The sequence below is a fragment of the Pituophis catenifer genome, unplaced genomic scaffold (assembly GCF_029215685.1).
Source record: "Pituophis catenifer annectens isolate HBS135680 unplaced genomic scaffold, rPitCat1.0.hap2 SCAF_1, whole genome shotgun sequence".
Taxonomy (NCBI): Eukaryota; Metazoa; Chordata; class Lepidosauria; order Squamata; family Colubridae; genus Pituophis; species Pituophis catenifer.
In genome coordinates, this window is record NW_027256881.1 from 47,202,210 (window position 1) to 47,224,409 (window position 22,200).

The following is a 22,200-nucleotide window of genomic DNA, read 5'->3' on the forward strand; positions in this document are numbered from 1 at the left end:
TGGACTTAAGATTTCTTGTGGGTACGAAGGAAACTCCCTCTTCCCTCAACCTTCATTTAGTGACCATCTCAAGTTACAATGGCACTGAAAAAAATGACTTATGACTGTTTTTCACACTTACAACTGCTGTAGCATCCCCATAGTCATGTGATCAAAATCTGGGCGCTTGGCAACTGGCAGATATTTATGACAGTTGCACTGTTCTTTGGGTCATATGATCGCCATTTTTAAACTTCCCAGCTGGCTTCCAACAAGCAATGGGGGAAAGCCAGATTAATTTAATAACTGCATGATTTGCTTAACAATAACAATGATTCACTAAGCAATTATCGCAAAAAAGGTTTAAAATAAGACACAACTCACTGAACAACTGCTTTGCTTAGCAATGGAAATGTTGGACCCAATTGTGGTTGTAAATCAAGGATTACCTGTATAATATAAATATAGATAAAACACAGGCGGCAAACATTATGTTAAGAGGTATTTACCCCATCGGATATACAATGGGAATACCTCTTCTGTTCAAGAAACTGACTGCCATGCCACTTTGGGTGTTCATCTAAAAGAAAGCATGCTGTAGGAAGTGTGACTGTTGCTTTGATATCATTCTTTTTATGTATATTCAATTTTCATCTATAGTTTAGTCACAAAAATAACTTCATCTCTTTTTAAAAAATCCCTATTCCTTCTTACACTTTGGGTTGGTTAAAAATCTTGAATCTGGCTCATTTCCACAAAGTCTGTAACCCGTCCTAAGCATATCAGCTTTAATACTATTGTCTAATTTAGAAATTGGGGGGCTAGGGGGGAGGAATCATAAGTATTTTTTAAAAGCAACACAGGATTATTATGTATAAAAGCAATATTAAAACTGGTTATAATAACTCAATGTCAGATGGATGTTTTGATGGGCAAATCATATTGTTCAGTGGGAGGGGGAAATAATTTGAATCAGGACCTTGGAGAGCGACGGCAAATCAGAGTGGACACTGCTGAGATAAATGGAGCAATGATTATGTACCATCAAGTCACTGTCAATTCCTAGTGACAACATAGATTTTGTCCATGACAATCTGTCCATCACCTGATTTTTCAAGGGCAATAAACAAAAAGTCTAATTTAACATAATTATTATATTATGTGGAGATGATTAAAAATTATTTGCGAATCCAAGGAATGCATTGCAGCCACACAACAGAGCCCACAGACACAAACCCTACAGGGGGTTTTAGAGCCTGAAGACACTAAGGGCAGATACCCAAACCACTAGAACATTCTCTTTTGCAAACAATACTAAATCAGTAAGAGTTAGCATTTCCTATTCATTTAAATGGATGTTTTTAAAACACTTTCAACTATCATGTCCTTATGCTTGCTGTCCTAGGCTACAAGTAGTTATTGGCTTATGGTAATGGACACTAAATTAACCTCAAAAGCTGTTTGCATGTTAACCTAGTAAGATTTCTAAAAAGAGCTACACAACCATTCTCCATATATACCTCTCCCTTAGAAGGAGAGAGAACAGAGAGGAAGTCACAGAAAGGGTGACTCTGCCACTATCAGCATGCACCAACAGAATGTTCTACCAAAATATGGCCACCAATAGAAAAGATCTTCAGATTTATTCTGTATGATTCAAAGAATAATCTGACGTGAAAAATGCCCCTGATCTGGATATTTCACATCACTTGCAGGGCAATTTCTAGACTCAAGATACAGCATCAACTGTAGGATTTAGGATTGATTAGATCTTGCTCGGACCCTTAAAAACTTCTTAGAATGGATCTCATTCCAGTATTTCAGCTATTTTATAGCTTTAAATATTGCTACTATCCATCATCAAGGTACTACCAGTATAATCATACTTGCTTAGTACTGAACCCTTGAAATCTTGAGCTTATTGGAAATCCCACTGCTATTCTGTAAGGCACTGCATGTATCATAGATGGCAAAAGCTTGTTCCTTTTCAATAATATTATAGACATACATCTGCTTTTAAATTTGAACAAAAGTCAAATACTTTTTTAAGCTGGTTTTTCTTCTGTATGCACAGCCCTGAAAACAGATTGCTAAATACTCTTTTCACAAAAATAAAATAGAATACAATAAAATAGCAAAGCTGCCTTGCATGTCATATAGAAATGCAATGGTCAAGAGAACATCTCCAGATAGGATAATTTCCCGTCCTAAAGACAGATTACAATGAAGAGATGTGTCAAATGTGGTTCTGTCATTTTAAGGTTACCCTATGTTCCACCAATTAAGAAAGTTCACACATCATTAAAAAAAAATAAATTATCTCATATAAAATCATCTGCAAGAAGAACAAAGTGTCCTTATCATTGAAGCAATTTTGATCAGGCGTCACAAAATACTGCAAAGCAAGCAGCTTTGTAGTAGGGTGATTCTCAGCCAAACCAAAAAAGGCTGTCTAAATAAGTGAATGAAAAGATGCAGTGTCTCTTTTGAAGATGTTAAATGAGCCTGGAATTTTGTAGAAATAAGATGAGGACATGGTAGACAAATTTATACTGTGCGATAGTTTGGATCATGAACATTCTCTGTTCCCTCAGGTGTTGAAGCATCACTGGAACGTCTACTTTCTGCAAAGAGGAAGAGAAAACTCATAGCAATATTATCATTGTAGAGCTAAACAAAACAATGTAGGAATCATACAACTGTTGCATTTGCTTTCTTCAAATCTCTCTTTTTAATTCTTATTCTGCACCATTAAATCCCATTGCTGTATCAGTTAGTGGCTTTCTTTTTTTCTGGGAATCACAACAGTAGGATAAATGTAAATACAGAAGAACAACTAAGTCCAGGTTTGCTTACCAACTTGGGAAGTATCAACCTAAAATTAAACTGGACAACATTCTTCTCCTTCTCTATAGATTAGAGGCCCATTTAGTTTCATTTCTCTTGTGCTCTAAATTGTATCAGAGACACATAAGATGTTTCTTTAGTCATGGGAAGAGTTTTCATGTGAAAGAAAAAAATAAGAAGAGTGAATTGTTGAGATTACTAGCAATTATTTGTTATAGAGGATTGTTATCTGTGTCAAGGCAAGAAAAGAAATGGTTCAATTCATATTCTGCAACTAATATAAATCCAATAATTAACATAGCCTCAGAATGGCCATTCTGATTGTTTAAAAATGTGTCAGTTAAGTTCAAAAAGACATCTAAAGACAACTTATTAGAATGATGCTTAACAAGATATATTTAGAACTCCAGTCTTACTGCCTGGCAACCATTAGTGAGGCAAATATAGGAAGAAGACTGCATAAATATTTTTACACCATTTTTCCTCTGGACCCTCTTCACCAAAGAATCGCAAAAGCTAAGAGGTGCTGATAGCAGTTGCACAGAGGGTTCTATACAACCCAGTAAAATTGAATACATAAAGATGCTTTAGAATATTTATATTCTAGCATGATCAAAGCACAAATATAAACTTCAACATCCCGGTTTATTTTTTATCTTGATAGAACTTCTTTCATTGGCAGAAGCAGGATAGCATCATTTCCCTATCCTCTGCAGCCCTTAGCCATCTTTAATATTTGCTTTGAAAGTTTGAAAAAAAACATTGGGAGCCATAATTGGGGTTACAGGCAGTAGTCTTACTATGAAGAGGGAAGTTTCCTTGTGCAGTTTGTTCTTTATGAAAAGCAGTTCTTAACTGGTTTCAATATTTGTATTTTTGCATTCATTTGCCACTGATGTTCCTTTGTTTCCCTGATAAAGGTATTTCCTTAGTTAATTTGTTCCAATAAAGAACAAATTTCAGAAGTTGTTATTCTACCTAAATTTGACCGTGTTTTACAATAGAGATATGAGATAGTTGTCTTCAAATAGGACAGTTGAAGGACTGTCTTACTGAAGATGTAGTAAACTTGTTTGGTGTTCTCTATTTCATTTTTCATTTCATTTTATTAAATTTGTATACCGCCCTACTCCCGAAGGACTCAGGGCGGTGAACAGGCACAAAACACATAAATATAAAAGTTAAAAAATATGATTAAAACCCAATTAAATAATTTTTGTCCAAGACAATTAAAACTCCCAATAATTTAAAACGAATTAAAATTTCAATTTAAAAATTTAAAAGAAGGGGAGAAAATTAGGCCAGGCTGGCCTGCTGGAATAGGAGTGTCTTCAAAGCACGGTGGAAAGTGCGCAGATCCAAGATCCTCCGTATCTCCGGGGGGAACTCGTTCCAGATAGTAGGTGCCCCCACAGAGAAGGCCCTCCCCCTAGGGGTCGCCAGTCGACATTGTTTGGCTGATGGCACCTGGAGGAGCCCCCCTCAATGAGAGCGTACCGGCCGGTGGGAGGCTATGGGAGCGTACCGGCCGGTGGGAGGCTGTTTGTGGTACAGTAGGCGGTCCCGTAAGTAGCCAGGTCCTAAGCCATGCCTCTTGCCTTTAGAAGGCAAGAAGCAGTGAGCTGAATGGATAATGCAGATTTTGACTGGATATCAGAAAAATATCCCAATGATAAGAGCTGTTCAACAATGAAACTGTATTAGGGAACTCCTGTACTGGAGAAAGGGTTGGAGTAGTTGATTTAAAATTCACTCCAATTCTAACTTTCTATGATTATTGTAAGTAGCACAGTTCTTTCCCTGTGCTATTCCCATCACGTAGAGACTTCAAAAAAGTTCAGCATATATAATGCCAATTCATGTTGATCTTCATTGATGGCACTCATGCTTGAATAGCATCATGATATACTTTTATCTATGTTGGGGTGAAAAGCTACTTTGAGTAGTATGCTGAAATCTGATAATACAAAACTTCAAATCTGATTTGTTAAATTTACTGTAAATTAAACACAATTAGTATTCATGCTCCCAATAAACTCCCTTTTCATGGAGTTTAATTCGGGGTAGAGTCAGGGCAACTGGATGGAGCTGAGAGTTTACTAGCCAGATGCCCTTCCCCACACCATGCGGATTTCACAGCAGATTTTTTTTGCACCCTAGAAGAGAAACATCTGCTGCTACCCAGATTGAATGCTCAACCTTCCGAATGGGATGTGAGCGTCTTCACCACTAGGTCACTGTGCCACTCAGTACTATTGCTCCCAATGAAGTTTAAAATTTCAGTTTTTTGTCACTATAATTTAAGTATTACAGTTCAGAGGGACTCTAGAAAATATAGAAAACTATTAGAGGTAATGTTGCCTTGGGACTTTCAGTTGAGTACCCTTCCTCTACCAGGTCCTATAAAACACATTTTATTTGAACCATCAGATTGCTCTCTCTTTTTTAAACAAGTACAGATAAGGATCTCAGTTTTCTTCTTCTCAACTTTGTTAACTTTCAAACTTTACCAAAGAATGCTGCTGTGTGGAATTTGATCAACAGCAGCCTAAATTCCTTTGCTTTGCTAAGCTAGTTAGAACATAGTTCAATCTAAGCAAGAAAAAAAAATGCAGGCTAGTTTGGACTTGCAGGGCTCAACCCAACTCTTAATAGCTGACTGTTTGACTTTCAGTCTTAATTTTCGTATTTGCTGCAAAAACAAATCTTTGACAATATCTTTGTTCTCCAAGCCAAGCTTCAAAACCACTTGAGAGGACAGGGACAAATATTGGACAGTGTGCTTTCAAATCTTTTTTTTTTTTAATCTTGAAAAAAAGCAAGTGGGGGATGGGACATGCAAAATTATTCATGGAGAGAAGGAGATTTGTCTCTTTTCCTCATTGTACTACAAGCTGGGATTTGGAGACTCCACCATGAAATTGCTGAACTAGAACTAATTAAGAAGTTTCCCTCCATTTAAATTTGAGTGGAGACATTTGTTTTCTGTTCCACTACAGATGTTAATTAGCATACTTTACTGGGATGGCTGGATCATTACCAATGGCTGTTGTTCTGAACGGTCAATTTACTTATCTTGAGTTTTACAAAGATCTCCCCCCCCCCTTTTTTGCATTCCATTGGCATTAAGCTTCATTTCTTTTTCATGTCTCTGTGTGAGTTTGCAGATGCATAGTCCAGTGTGTATAAACTATGTTTATTGCTGACTGAGGCTCCTGCCACAATAAGAAATGTATTCCAATTATCCCATCTGCTTACATAATTCACATTTGTTAGTTTTAAGGACCTACAACAGTGTTGCTTTTGTGGCAGTGTAATACGATGACTCCTTTAGTATTGGTGGACCTTTTCCTGCATACATTTATACTTCACCCTGCAGTGGCACTCCCTGGATTGCACCTCTTCTCAGGAAGAAATGTATAACTTCAGGAAGACCCTTTCACTTACCTCATTGTGTTCCAAGCAGCCAATCATAAGCTCTGTCAAAATAACCACACCTGTCCTCCCTACTCCAGCACTACAGTGCACAACAATTGGAGGGTTGCAATTATTAGTGCTGTCCAGAATGCTGTTGGTATGACGGCGCACTGACTGGATCTCTTCCAAATAGGCTGCAAGGTAAGAATAAACAAAAAAAAAAGTACATTTCCCAAATCTATTGCAGTTTTACATAAACTATAGCAAGTAGGTTGAGGGGAGCAAGTTTCCTTTTAAATTATGATCATTTACAGTTCCTAGGAAACACTAATTATTTGGCCTCTAGACAGCAAACTGCACTGAATGCAGTAAGTGCCAGCAGGGTGTCGATTACTACTTGGGACTTTAAATTAATCAGCTGTTTAAAAAAATACCCACACATATACTCTTCCACCCTTTGCAAATCCCAAGGTCCCTGAAGCAGATGACTGTAGACATTACTTACAGCAATTCCTGCGATTAACAGGCTGGGATCAGAACAACAGCAAGTTTCCCCAGAAACATGCCTGCTGGAGCACTATCTAATGGGAAGGGGCCATCCATCTGGCCCTTTCCTTACCTTGCAAATTGTGACTGAATTTCAAGTATTTCTGCCCTACTCTTGTCTTCCAGGTATCGTTTTTAGGCCTAGTGAAAAGTCTGAATAGCAAAACAAGCAAACAGCAGGTTTGCCCTTAGCTGTACCATAGTTGTTAAAGACAGAATCTTTAACAACAATGATCTGTGATGTTAAACAAGGCACAAGACTGCTTAGTCCTATTCAAGGATTCAGCTTTAAGAGCTGCTGAATGCAGAAGGGGAAGAGAGGAAGGATGTTATGTCCTTCATATAATTGTTTCAGCTACTTTACGGATTTTGGAGGCAAAGCTCTCTAGTGGCGAGTCTTCTGTATCCAAATAGGTTCTTAAAATGTTATAATGTAGACAGTAAAGTATTTCAGAGCAATCTGATCATCAGCCCATCAAATGCCACTGTATGCAATCCCTGGCAACTGCTCTCAAGAGAACAACTTCATAATAACTCTGCACATTACACAGTCAGTGTGGAATCTTTTGCTACAGATTCTGAGAAGTTAACCACTTCTGTGTATGGTCAGCACTTTTGAGTAAGATAAGTTCTTTAAAGTGACGTTATCAATTCAACTATGTATTCTAAATGTTGAAGTGTAGAATCTGAGTTCCTCTCTTTGGGAGAATCAGATTAGAAAACCAGCTGCTGAGCCTTATTATGTGTGTTTTCCCTCTAATCCTGAAGTTAATCTAAGACAGTATTTTTCAGACTTGACAGCTTTAAGATGTATGAACTTCAACAACCAAAAATGGAGTTGCATGCTGGCTGGGGAATTCTGAGAGTTGAAAACCACGTATCTTATAGTTACTGAGTTTGCAAAACACTGACATAAGAGAATCCAAGCAAAACCTTGGGAAATCGTGACAAGCACATAAGAATACTATTTAGGTATTCTACGGTCATTGTAGAATATTCAATATTCATATGCAGAATTCATTCATCATTGTTTTCTCAACAAAATGAATTCTGTTAGGTTATTGCATTTATTTTTGTAAAATAATAGGATTCATTTCATCAAGAAAATGCAATGGTCATCTATTTGTTATCTTTCTTCATAAACATTTCTTAACAGTCCTCTTTTTCTGCTCTCCCTCCCCCCTCCCCTAGCTCCAATAAACACAGTTGCCATTACATTCACATGTAGGAAAGCTTACAAAGGAAGTCTTGCTCTCCTGGACAAGCATGATCCGGCCAGTTGGTGTACTGTAAATGCCACACAGTCTTCTCCTGTCCTAACAATAGGTGCTTGACCTTCAGGCCCGTTGTAGCATAGCAACCAGAAACAGTCCGGAATTTGGTGGTCACTTTGAATTTCCCATAAGTGGCTGAGTTATGTTTTGAGCCAAGTTTGGGCCAATAACGGTGGCTTTTGGTTCTTCCTCTTTCCTACCCCATTCCCAATGGAAACAGAAACAAAATTAGCAACAATCCCTGAAACGAAAGAACCGATCAAGTATTAGGTTGGCATGATATGTGTTGCAATGTCAGAATAAGATTAGAATCACCTGGATTCAACTCCCCATTCAATTCACTGGATAGTTGTGGATTATTATTATTTTTTAGCTTACAGCCTTGTAATGCAAGTAACATGAGCTATGGGGAAAATTCCATCTGCTGTTCAGACTTCTTTGGAGAAAGGATAGGATAAATCAATGTGTTAAACAGCCATTCAATGCTGCATATACCACCATTACTTTTGTCTCACTGTTGACTAACCTATAATATTTTTAAATTGGCATAAATTTATGACAATTCACAAATTCTACCTTTATTGGATATAATTACTAAAATACAAATCTTGTGTTTATATTTGGCATGATCTCTGAGAAGACATTCAGGTTGAAATAGAAACTGAATTAAATAGAAATTGAATAATTGATTGAATGAATGAATGAATGAATGAATGAATGAATGAATGAATGATTAACCCTAACCCCTGACAACTAATTTTGCAGCATCCAAGATCTATAAAACACATGTGCTCCGGCACAAGACTATTAACATATGCCCCTCTATACACAATAGACTCTGTATTCAATAACTTGTCTGATAATCAGAAATGTGAACTTTGAAGAAGCAAGACAGAAAAAGTATGAATGCTTTTGAACTTCAGGAATTGGAAAAGACTCCCGATAATAATATAGATAGCCAAGTTAACAAACAAATAAATGAATGGACAACTCAACTCAAGAGATCTGACTCAAGACACAAATGAACAGACTCAAATTATCCCACTTCCAACACATTATGCTAAGACCATCTCTCTAGAAAAGGCTCTAATACTGGGAAAGGGAAAGGTGGGAGGAAAGAGAAGAAGAGAACAACCAGCAGGAACCTGGATGGACAATGGCACTGAGTGCACCATTGGAAAACCTGAAAGACCAACAAGGATGGAAAAACTCAATCTGTGTAGTCGCTGAGAGTTAATACTGACTTGATAGCACATAAACAGTCAGAGGTGACTAGGGTTCCATGGAACTCTATGCAAGCAACAGAGTGGACTAGGAGAGGAGGGACAGATTTCACCCAATGCATTATCACTACAATTATTCCTCCCTTTCCAGGATTCAGTTTGCGTTAGCATTAGAAGAAGCAAAGTCACAGAATTTCAGTAGGTTGGAAGAGAAGGATCAGATTGGTAGATGCAGATATGAACTGATAGACAAGGGACATGATGCTTTATGTTTTAACTGGTTGTGTTTTAGCGTTTTTAAAATAATTTGATATGTCTTTAAGTTTTTGATTGAGAGCCGCCCAGAGTTGGCTGAAAGATGGATGGCTATATAAATGTTTTAAACAAACACTATGTACACACTGCACATGCACGCACACATGCACGCACGCAGCGTTTCTATGCTACCATTGGAGAAGAGAAGCCTCTCTGCAAATATTACCAAAATACGAATTAGTAAAACGATTTCCAGAACAGTAATCCTTACAAGTTTGTTCCAACTGCCAATAGAGTTTACATTGAAGAAAGATTACACTAAGAAACAACTCTAAAAAAAAAATCCAACAAAAAACTAGATAAAATAGCTTTATAGGGTAAATCAAGAACTGTAGATCAAGCGTGCTTTATGTCATGAACCTACAAGGTATTCAAAAACTGAAAAGACCACAATGCAAACTGATCCCGTTTGGGTGTCATCTCCTCCACCTACTGCCAAAAGAATCATAAAATAAGGTATGAAAGGTCAACCTTTCCTTTTGTTCCTAAGAGACTTCCTGAAGAAGTCCATTCAGAAGGCTGTCAGAAATATCTGGAGCGTTTTGCAGGAGGAGCCCAGGAAATTAAGAGACAGGTATAAGGATACTGAGAGAATGAATCAAATGCTCCGAGATTGCTCCGTACCCTTAAGATTACACTTCTATATGTTTAGATTCTGTAATATACAGTAGCCACAAACAAAGTGTGTTGTTAAAGACTTTCTATCATGAATTCATAGGTCTACATTGTAACTTGTGTTCATTTAAAGAAAAAACAAATTTCAGCATAGTATGAATTCCCATTGCAATTATTATGTAGACATTTCTACTATCTTGGGATTCCAAAGATTCCCTGCCTCATTAAAAAGGTTGCAACAGCGTATATACATATAATCACAGTCTGATTCCTAAGATTGTCCTGTTCTCTATGGCTGCTTAGAAAGCAACTTTTTCCATGGCCCAATTATTCTGTAACGGTGCATTTAATGGACTCTTGCTCCCCCTTCTGAACAGCTGATAGCTGTAAATGTTTAAAATGGGAATGATCGGGAAGAGAACAGCTGACCCTCTGTGCCTGTAAAATCCATGCATCTGAACTGGATTCAGACTGCTGGTTGCTGGTGCGTGCCAGTTTTACAATGCAATGTACAGTTTGGGGATTATCTGTTTTGCTTGGCATGGAACAGCAGATTATTTTTCCACCCCCACTTGATACTTTTATACAGGAACAACAGCTTCTGGGCTCCTTGCAGCTGATAAGGATTCTAGTACGCAGAGGTGGCCTTGGATGAGCTGAGAATGTCATTCTTTTCAAATAAGAGCGGCTTTGTATTCTCAGAATTCACTGGAATTCTGTTTGCTTTGTTTGGCATGCTGCAATCTTCTAATGGAGCTAGAATGTTACAAACAAGGTTGTAATGGTTGAGTCATCCTAGGCAGAAGTTCAAAGGATTTAAAACAAAACAAAACCGAAGAGTAAAGGGCCAGCAAAGACAAGCACGTTATTTCAGAGAGACCTTCCTACAGCACAAAAACCACACACGCATAACCATTTAGGCACCCCTCCCTCAACGGTATGCAGGATAAAACCCGGGCCTGCCGCAGAACAGTTCTTTCTATAACAGAGGGCAAGCTGATCAAAAGAGAGAGAACAAATCCACAGAGGAAGACGTGTTCCAAGATTTGAAAAAAGAAGAAGAAAAGGAATTAAATTCATGGCATAGAGCCTAGTTATTTGCTTTAGGGTTGTTTTTGCCTGTCCTATGAGATTGGACAGAATCTTCTCTTTTGCCAAGTTTAATTTGTATTTAGTTTTTAGCATTGAAATTAAAATTCTTAATTATTTTTTTTTTAAGATTGGGTACAGTAGGCACACTTCTGGTCAATGTTTGTTTCGTTGATCAAGCAGTGTGATCTTGTGGAATTCAGAAATCTGCCTTTTTTCCTGTTATCTGCTGGGATGGCTCCCAGCCCAACGTTGTTCAGGAAGCTACTAAAGATCTGGCCTTGATTAAAAGTTGAACCCTGATTAATAGTTTTGGTTTTTAGGGGGGTTGGTTGGTTTGGTTTTATGCAGTTTCTGTTCATGATTTCTTTTTGTCCTTTGTATTTTTTAATTGTAAGCTGCCCAAAGTCAATGGAAGCCTATAATTTGTGTGTTGTGTGTATATGTGTAGATAGACAGAGACAGACATCTCTCTCTCTCTCTCTCTCTCTGTGTGTGTGTGTGTGTGTGTGTGTGTATTAAAATCAATGTGGCCAGTGGTCAGCTCAAATGAATGAATTAAAGATCATCTTCTGAGTTATCAGTGAGCCAGTTGGTTTCTTTTGCAACCCCGATTAGTCTACACTAGCATAGCTAATCGCAAGGCTGTAGTTTTTCTTTTTATTTTATATCCCCCTTTCTCTCCAGAAGCAAAGGTTCACCATACTAAAATATTCTACATAATGATAATACTGAACAAGATATAAATTGCTCTCACTCAGCCCCAGCGTTACTAGGATTCTTTTGAAATCTCTATTGGGTAATAATTAGTGCTGACTTAGAAATAACATATCCTGGGTTCATTTCCATATTAGCCATGTTGCTCAATGGCTTATTGTTTCATACTGTTGATACCTTAACTGCTCTTTGTGTAATGATTGTGGTTTCTCTGCAGCATGTATTTAAAATGGTCTTCCTTCTGTCACATTCAAAATGACACTTTTGTAACTCCTTGGGACATCTCTGGATGGAGGAAGGAAAACATGCCTAAGGCATGGATCTCACAGTTCACCTTTTCCTAACTTTTCTTCTTGGCTTCATGAGAGGAAGAGAGGAGAGCATATGAGCCTGGGAAATGGCCAGAGCTTTTAACACCTCACTTAAGCCACGGCTCAGCCTGATCTCAAATGCAGTAGAGTCCACCTCCCTTGGAAACTTTTTTCCTGGCTGGGAAGCTTTTGTTTGTGTTCCACTGCAGATGTTTCCTGTCCTGTTACATACCTCTTCTGCTGTCACCATGGCTATCACATTGACTCCTTCCTCCCACACCATTTGCCAGAAATCATGGCATGTTTGAGGCAAAGGTCCTTGTGTAGCTATATAGTGCCATTCTTCTCCACCTACTGTCACCTAGAGAGAAGAGAGAGAGGAATTACTTTCAATTCTCCTATGGGTACTTATAACATGCTGAGCTGATCGACCCATCTTTGCTCTTCTTAAGGCTGGACACCAAATCAAGTGTATGTTTCTATCTATTAATTCAAAGTAGAAGTTCTATGTATTAGCAATATTTAAGTAATTGGAATACTCTTAGCCTAGCTTTGATGGAAATATACATTTGAAAGCAAAACCAACAAAATATAACCTAGGGCCAGAAGAAAAGTGTCTGTCTAGAAATGAAGCCACTTCTTATTTCTGATTCTCCTGTGAAATATTGTCTCGTCATCTCTCCCCATTCTAATATTTTTTCAAGATAAATATTCTGATAAAAAAAAAATGGTCTGCTTATGTCACTTGTAGTGCCATTCTATGACTCTACTTTGCATCTATAATTGCATCTTTATCAGTGGTGCTATTCAGCCGTTTCTGTCTTGTTCAGGCGAACCGGTAGCAGCGGCTGCGGGAGGCTCCGCCCACCCGCCCGGACATCATCACATTCCGTTTTTGATGCTTTGCGCATGTGCAGAAGGTCCTGCACATGCGCAGAGGTGGTACGCGCAAGCAAAGCGAGCACACTTCTATTTGCGAACAGGTAGCAAAGGTAAGTGAATACCACCCCTGATCTGCATGGAGTTTCCAGTGGCCTATGTTCCATCTGATAATGTATGTTTATTTCCCAGAGATGAAAAATTCAGCGCTTGTATGTCTTAGTCAATCTTTAAAAAGGGAGAGCTCAAAGATGGTACATTGATGGTGGTTTTAAAAAAAAAAAGTAAACATGCTGACAACTGAGATTATTTAGAACAGTGTTTCTCAACCTTGGAAGCTTGAAGATGGGTGGACTTCAACTCCCAGAATCCCCATCTTCAAGCTACCCATCTTTAAGCTATCAAGGTTGAGAAACACTGATTTAGAACATATGGATAGAATGTGTGTAATTTCAGCAACCTGGACTTTATATTAAAAGTATAAAAAAGGCAGACAACCTAACCAAGACTGGCAGAGGAGTAGAATAACTCTTATCAGACTATTAAGGGAATTCAGCTTTGGTTACAATTCAAAGGCCCATTTTCAACTACTTGGAACAAGGCTGGAATAAAAATCCATAAACAGTCAAGAGTGAAAGAATAGGAAGATGGAGGAATAATATTATCCTGACTGCAGCTATATTAGATATTGGTAACTGGGAGAAAATCACTTGCTGTGTAAATGAAGCAAAAAAACATTGCAGATGGAGTTTCACCTTCTGAGTAAAAGAACATCTGCTTGGCTTCTGCCTCAGCCACTTGGAGTGCAGGAAAGAAATGTACTGGCAACACACAGAGTTGTATATGACTACAGATCAGCACATGCCCCGACATGTGCTACAGAACAATGTGTGCATGTCCAATACTGATATACCAGATGAAATATGAGGTTTTAAAACTGGCTAGGGAGAATTCTTCTTGGCCCTTGCCACCTGATGGGGTGAAATTATGCCTTCCCAAACAATTTCTCCTCCCATAGATGGATGAAAAATGTTCCATTCAGTAATCAGTCATCCAGGCTAAGGCAGATTGTGCCAAAAGTACCCAATATCTTCTTGCCACCAGGTCTTTTGGCAGAAATCTGATAGGATTCTGATTTTAGAAGGCTTTTAACTCAACAAGGGGTTTTAGTATTGCAAATTATGATCAAACAGCTCTTGGAACTCAAGAGAAATGTCTTTCAGGAAGTATAGTTAGAACTAAAAATTATTTGGACCAAAATGAAAAGTTATCATTATAAATAGATGTATTCATTTTTTTAAAAAAAAACATAGCAAGACAACAAACCACTAGATAGAAAATTTTCTTCTAAACTCTTTTGTTCTAGAAATGATTTTCAGTGTCACTATCAGTTATACAATAAGGCCAAGAGGTTCACTTTGAAAATGTTGCCCTAGCCATACTCTTAGGTTTCGTGCAGGGTTGTTTTGAAAATACAGTAGGGTAAGAAAAGCCATAAACACTGCCTTTAAATCAACTTCTTTTGCATATGTTCAGCTGTTTCAGATTCAGATTGCAGAACAAAAGCAAGAATAAAGCCAAGTCAGGATCGAAGGATGATTTGGATTGTAATCTAAAATCAACTGAAGATGCCAGTTATTTCCTCAATCCATGGATTTCTATACACAGATGCATTGGCAGCTCACATAAAATGTTAAAATTGAGATCAAATAAGAACACGAAAATAGTCTTAAAGCGGAGTTTGCCAGTGCAATAAATAAGGCCTTTTAATAGCAGAAAAGAAAACAACAGAAATAAAATCAAAGCATTGGATCACTGCAGACTCCAATGCAGCATCACTGCATTGGAGTTTGAAGAAATAAAAAGGTTCTCTGTTTGGCAACAACAACAACAACAACAACAACCAGAATAGAAAGCAGAAGAGAAACTCTGGGAAAAGACCATCATGGAGTCAATCAGATTGGAAGCAACCATCCACTAAACCTCAAAACTTTTAAGAGCACAAGGCAGAAGTCTTCAAAAAGCCTGATTCTATAGCATACATTTTAGGCCTATTCCAACTAATGATATGAATTTACATTAAAAAGCTTCTCTGTACTAGTGTACTCTTAGATATTCAATGAAATAGAATCCAGATAACATCACTGATTCTGGAATTTTCCCTGCCACAGGCTCATTCACTGCCCTGAAGCAATCACTGTCTTCCCCCACATAAATTAGGGATATAGCAACAAAATCATTTGCTTGATTTGCTTAAAATTACATTTTGCTGATTTTAATAGTACGATCTTTTTTTAAAAAAAAAACATGTATTATTTGCAGGTTTTATTCCACACCATACATATTTTGTACAATATGTACAAAATACTGTGGACAGTATATTGACTTGGTCAAGTCTTTTTTAAACAACTCTATAGTATGATCTTGAGTATCTATGTGTGGGCCCCAAATGAAACCAAGTGATTACTCTTCAAAGGGATAGGTTTAAATTTTGATTTTTTTCCTATATTCTTTTTCAGGTGTCATAAATCCTGGATGACAATTGCAACCTAGTGACAATGGGGTGGGTTACTTGTTAGCTACTGAGGCCAAGAGGTTGCCTTTGTAACCAACCAGCAAGGTCTGAGCACTTTGCTCATCCAAGTTCATGTCAACTTCTTTTAGCCACAATTCTTTTCACCGTACACAGCTCGTTTTCCCTATCATTACCTTTATGTGTGATGCATTGATATAGCCCGTATTGTTTTCTTTGGTGGGTACCAGCTCCACTCGATTCTCTTCGTATGGAATGACTTCTCTGACACGATTACGCTCAACGTTTTCAGGGAGAGTGGCAGTGGTAAAAATTCCGTCTGTCTTCTTCTTTGGAATCTGCTCATACTCAGTGAACACCATCCCCTCTTCCAGTTTCCTCCTCAAGGTTTTGCACTACCATAAAGATATAAATGAAAAGAGAGTGTTTATCTAAAAGGCTGTTCCAACTTGTTCTTTACTTTAATTCATCCTCATACAGTTGTTTGAGGATATACTATCAAAGGGGAAGGAGCTACCTATGCTACCACTAGCAACTGAAAGGTAAGGAAGGATAAAAGCATTCTGTTGTTTAGGGACAAATAAAACTATTCATGGACTAATTCATGGGCAAGACTTTCATGACCTAAGGTAAAGATAAAGGTTCCTCTTGCACATATGTGCTAGTCGTTCCCAACTCTAGGGAGTGGTGCTCACCTCTGTTTCAAAGCTGAAGAGCCAGTGCTGTCCGAAGACGTCTCCATGGTCATGTGGCCGGTATGACTAAATGCCAAAGGCGCACGGAACGCTGTTACCTTCCCACCAAAGGTGGTCCCTATTTTTCTACTTGCATTTTTTACGTGCTTTCGAACTGCTAGGTTGGCAGAAGCTGGGTCAAGTAACAGGAGCTCACCCTGTTACGTGGCACTAGGGATTCAAACTGCTGAACTGCCGACCTTTCGATCGACAAGCTCAGCGTCTTAGCCACTGAGCCACCGCATCCCTAAATTTCATGACTTAGCATGGTCCTAATATTTTTTCCCATGTTGCACTGGTGATCCCATGCATATTATCCCAATTTTACCATTAACAAGGGTATAGTATACTACTGTCCAAGTATTTTTAAATAAAATATTTAAGAATGACCATTGCTGACAACCTCTCCACCCATCCACCCACCCCCGCAAAAGAAAAAAAAAATCTGCTTTGTTTTGCAAGTCCTATTCTTACCCGCTCATCCATTGGCACCTTGGCTCCTTCATCTTGGCTATCCTCAGGCACTGGAACTCGAGCAACTGAGAGTCCATTGAGTGCTGCCAACATCAAGGGCCTCTTCTGGGCTTCCAGGCCTGCCATCTTCTGTTTCTCTAGATACTTTTGGCAAGAAAAGGCATGCTTTCATCTCAGGATGATTAGAAACAATGCCAGCAGAATGTTGGAATGTCGTTTTAATCTCCCACAAAATCTACAACACCAACTGAGGAGTGCAGATGATCGTCATTAGCAGAACAAACCCAAATGCATCTCCTAAACTTCCTATTATTTCCTTGGGGGAAGGAGATAATATTCTGACATGAATGCAGAATTTTAATTTCAAAGAAACTGTCTCACAATACAGAGGACTTGTCATCCGAGGCAGTCCTTTCTCTCTTTCATACTCTCCGTCAAATGTAAATGTTAGCCACAGAATGAGCAACAAAAAATGAGCTAGCCAAGAAAACTACAAAAATCAGATATAACCCCCAGATTGCTAATATTCTTTAAATGATGTTGTCATGCTGAAATTAAAACAATGAGCTCCATTAAATATAAACTGAATAAAAATACATCACTCCTCGCCCATCTACCCCAATCCCACCAAAAAGATCAACTGGAAAAGGTTCATAGTAGGCAAGCGTTGTATAAATGTGCAAAGCTGTGAAATGTAAAAAAAAACCAAAAAAAAAAAAAAAAACCCTTTCTCCCCTGCCCTCTATGGCCCATTTCTGTTAGATTCAAAAACTGTACATGCCCTTAACTTGCCATTTGTGAGGCCATCTCTCAGAATTCATGAAAGCTCCTGCACATTTTTCGATTGCTCCCAACTAACAAAAGGGCATTCTTCATGGGGGAAGGGGGAAGGTAAGGGAGTATTATGAAATGTTGGCTATCCTTCTTTCAGCCTGGTAATATTCTACCTTTCAAATATATTATTCATAGATTTATATGTAGCCCTGAAAGAATTCTCCACTATTTTTCAGGGTTCGACTAATCTCTTTACAAAGTTATTAAAATTAAAATTGTCTTACAAGTCTGTAATAAATGGCTGCATTTCAGATCTAGGTGGTCTGGCTTGATGTTGAAAGCTTCAAGGGAAACTGTTCTTCTGATTGCCCCCTAAGCCTTACACTTCATAAACCTTTCTGGGGAGTTTCCAGATCTTCAAAAGACAACCAAAATATGCCTAGTTACTACTGGATGACCTGAAAACAACAAAAGCCAAGGAATGATGAACTAGGGAGGGGTTGGGTAAAAAAATGTACCCTGACTTGAAAATAAAATTAATGTTCTGTCAACTTGAGCAGCCTGAGTAATCTAGATGTTGGATTTCTTGTTCACTCTGGAAATATGAGAACATCAGCAATTCTACATATCTGTTCTTATCAGCGAGTCTGCTTTCAGGTGAAGAAAATAAACAGATTTATTCATACAGACTATATTTAAACTAGGGAATTAACTATAACAATGACAAGCAACTTGAATAGCTTCCAAAATGGGGGCAGATAGCTATCACTGGCCAGTAGCTATGACGATTATTCACTATTTCAACAATCAGAACAAGATATCCCTGAATATCAGTTGCTGGAGAATAGAAGTAAGATGGTGTGGTTCACCCATGTCCTGCTTGTAGATTTCCCCATGACATCTGGATGAGTAACCACAGCAACAGAATGTTGGACTAGACATGTTTTTAATGTGATCCAGCAAATCTCTTACTATCTTCTTACCAGTTCAAACATCACATCGGCTTATGCATCAATGAAATCTAGTGTCTTCTATTTTAAGTATTCTGAAATATTTATGCTGACTCTGAACATGATCCAAGACAACATTTTATCTATTTCAATGATTTTTATGTAAACTTTCTAAAAGCTACAGTTAAGAACTTTCCAACTTTTTCAATTTTGCTACTCACTTCAGTGAAAGACTTCAAGTTTCTAACCAATATGATTACAATTGCAGTGTCAGCCTTGGAAGCCATATTAGGCCGGAAGCTTCAATGCTGCCAGTTCCTTATGTGTGGGAAAGTAGGAGGGGGGATTCGGGATAATGTCAGCGTTCCAGAAAACCCCCAACTCCCAGTAAAGACGCGGAAGCAGCATTTTCCAAAGTTCTCTTTACTAGAATAGGTAAACTGGCACACCTGGGAAATCCCGAATCTGAAAAGCCCGGGCTTTCCCGCAGTAATTCAAAGCTCCCCAAACCATCCCCCTTCTCCCCTTTCGATCACATGTTCCAATCAACGTCCGTCCCACCTCGACCCAGCCCCTTCCGGCCTAATATGGCTTCCATATTAATAAAGACATTATTGGACCTGATTCCCACCCCCCAATCGCCCATATGTTCAAACAGAGGCATATGCCCTTAATTTAAACTAGCTTTGAAAGAGGCTTCTTTTTAATGACATAGCAGATATTTATTTTCAACTGTAACTTCTGGTTACCGTTCTGAGATACCCCTAAAGTACATGAAAAATACACTCACCCTCATTTCCCTTTCTATGATACTATCTTCAATGGAGAACATTTCAGACACAGGCCTCTCCTTCACCGGTTCTTTCTTGACCCGTTCCTTGACACTTGTGAGGTCTGGCTCAGAGATTGATGGACCAAGGGAAGATCCATTCATCATGCTCTGATCAGTCCGAGATATGCTAATTGTCCTGGCTGGTCCCGGTCTCACCACCTTGGCTCGAGACACAGCCCGTGGAACATTACTCATCTGGTCATTCCGCAGAGCTCCATTGCTAACACTTTTCCTGGGACCAGGATACTCAGGAGGAGGTTTGTTAGGTATTCGAGCCAAGGCAGCTTGCAATTGAACGCTATACTCCATGTTTTCATGTAGGGCTGCCATGGAAGGTACAGATTCTGATGCTTCTTCCTCATCTTCACTTTCGCTGCTGTGAATCAGCATTGTAGCATCAGAGAAAGTCTTTTTGTGATGGTAATGAGGGAGCTGCTGAACCTCATGCCCTCTTTGCACCACTTCCTCTGGCTGCATCTCATTGCGTAGGGTATTTCTGCGTGGCAAGGGAGCATTCAGGCTTTTTAAAGCCATAGCTTCCATTCCACGCACCATATTACTGATCACTTCCAAACTGTGGCGTTTGTTGATGGCTGCATGATGTTTGGCTGCCATAAGAGGTTCACTAACTTCCTGTAGTGACTGGTGGACGACAGGAGCACTATCCTCTTGGAAAGTCTTCACTGAAAGCTGCACTTTCCGAGGGACCAGGTCAGGACTACTGCCAGTGACATACTTGTGGCGGTGACTTGCTAGGTCAGGTGTACTGGTAGCAGGACGTGGACGCGGATAGGGTGGTGGAGGCCTGAAAAGATAGTTCTTCAGTACGTGTGCAGGGCCACATCTTTGATTGTTGGGGAGCTGCATATTGGCCAGCTCTGGAGTGCTAACTGTATGGGAAATGGCACTAGATGTTGGTTTTGCCTGCAAAGCATTCATGGGATTCACTTGCTCAGAAGGAGTCACATGTTTTTTATAAGTGCCTTGAGGCCCATATGCAATGGTATAAGGTCGCTCCTGAATTTCTGGTTGACTGTATACAAGATCTGTGGGTTGGCTGTAAACATGAGTGTTCCCAATGTTGAGGTTCCTCAAAGACTGGCTTTGGCTATCAGCGTGAATCACTCCTCTTTTCATTTGCCTCATTACAGTGTCATAATCTGGAGTTGGCCTATATGAAGGGACAATTATTGCACTGTGTCTATGGCTTGGTATATAATCTGCTCTCATAATGTCACTTCCAGGGATACTGAGGTTGGAGGATACCGGAGAAGCTTGAATGAAGTTCTGCGAATGGTTGAGAGAGTTCATACTTTGGGCACTGCACACACTGCCATTTGGGACACTGCCGTTCAAATAGCTGAAGTCCATTGCACATCTGTCCAAGCTTGTCTGAGATCTATAGTAAAACATGTCTTCATTTCCATGAAAAATGCTATCTGTGTGTAAGAAAAGTAGAAAATGAATGGGAAATACAATGAACAGGCTATGTAACAGATAGAAAAAGTGATTTAAAAACATTATTAGGGTTACGTCTCAGTTTTGGCCATAGCCGTCCCACCTGCATAAACAAAGTCTCATCATTGATGGCTGTAAAAAAAAGAAATCTAATGCAGTTTTGGAGTTCCTCATATTTAGGAATAGCAATGCCAACAAGCACAGAAACTTGGGATCATTGTCTTTTGAATTGAATAAATACTGTTATTGCCACTATTCAATAATATTCTTGTTGGTGCAGAATTCTAATATGCACAACAATGGGAAAGCTTTGTATGTCAATCCATCCATCTATCCACCCATGCATTCAAAAACAGTTTCCTCCTATGTATGTATGTATGTATGTATGTATGTATGTATGTATGTATGTTGGTTGGATTTATATGCCGCCCTTCTCCGGAGACTCAGGGCGGCTTACAATGCGTTAAGCAATAGCCTTCATACTTTTGTATATACCTGCTTAGTAGGGCTTTCGCTCCTGCCACAAGCGGTGTTCTTTTTTTATACAAAGTCAGCTTATTGCCCCCACAATCCGGGTCGAATCATAGTGACCATGTATTGCTGACTGTAGTTTTATTCAGAAGTATGACATCCAAAAAAAAGGAGACATGATAAGATGTATGTATTGCTCTTCACTTACCTTCATCAACATGTCGATGGGACTAAGCTCAGAAGAATAATGGTATTTATGTTCAACTGGGAATATTTATAATTTCCTTTCAGATGTTCTCTATTCATTCAAAAAAATTTGAATGGCAAGAACTGGCAAGACTGGCAAGAACTTTTGTTCTCAGAAGACCAAATATGAATGATTAGCCTTATCTGTGATAGCTTCCAAATTCTGGCATTCTTGACCACCAGATGTCAATAAGCTCTCTTGAAGTTTTTAGATCTTCAAAGGCTAGCTAAGTTTTTTTGGTGCCCATCTTGGAGAAAGAATTGATTGCTTGTTATAATTTTGATTTATTTCAACAGCTGATTTTATAATTTCAAGTGTTATAGTTTGTCCAGAGTCTTCTATATATAAAAAAACTATAAAATAAATAAATAAATGCTCCAATTTTCCCTTGGACTCTCTAAGGGGAGATATGAAGGCAAACATAAGATAGTTTTTCTAAACTGTAGCAAAAATAAAGCGACCATCTATTTCCAAACTTTAGGATGGAATCAGAGCTGTTTTATTATTTCCACTAG

The 22,200-nt window shown here is 38.7% G+C and overlaps 1 protein-coding gene across 1 annotated transcript in view; it reads right to left on the minus strand.

The window, feature by feature from the left end:
• Positions 1–2,474: 2,474 nt before the first annotated feature.
• Positions 2,475–22,200, minus strand: part of PTPN14 (protein tyrosine phosphatase non-receptor type 14) — a 74,581-nt gene continuing 54,855 nt past the window's right edge. Inside the window, exons 12-18 of the mRNA XM_070948969.1 lie at positions 19,462–20,948; positions 16,954–17,097; positions 15,922–16,140; positions 12,566–12,694; positions 8,028–8,259; positions 6,274–6,437; positions 2,475–2,603 (exon numbers count right to left, since the gene is read on the minus strand). Of these exons, the coding sequence (XP_070805070.1) occupies positions 2,475–2,603; positions 6,274–6,437; positions 8,028–8,259; positions 12,566–12,694; positions 15,922–16,140; positions 16,954–17,097; positions 19,462–20,948 (2,504 nt within the window). The remainder of the gene's footprint in view (positions 2,604–6,273; positions 6,438–8,027; positions 8,260–12,565; positions 12,695–15,921; positions 16,141–16,953; positions 17,098–19,461; positions 20,949–22,200) is intronic.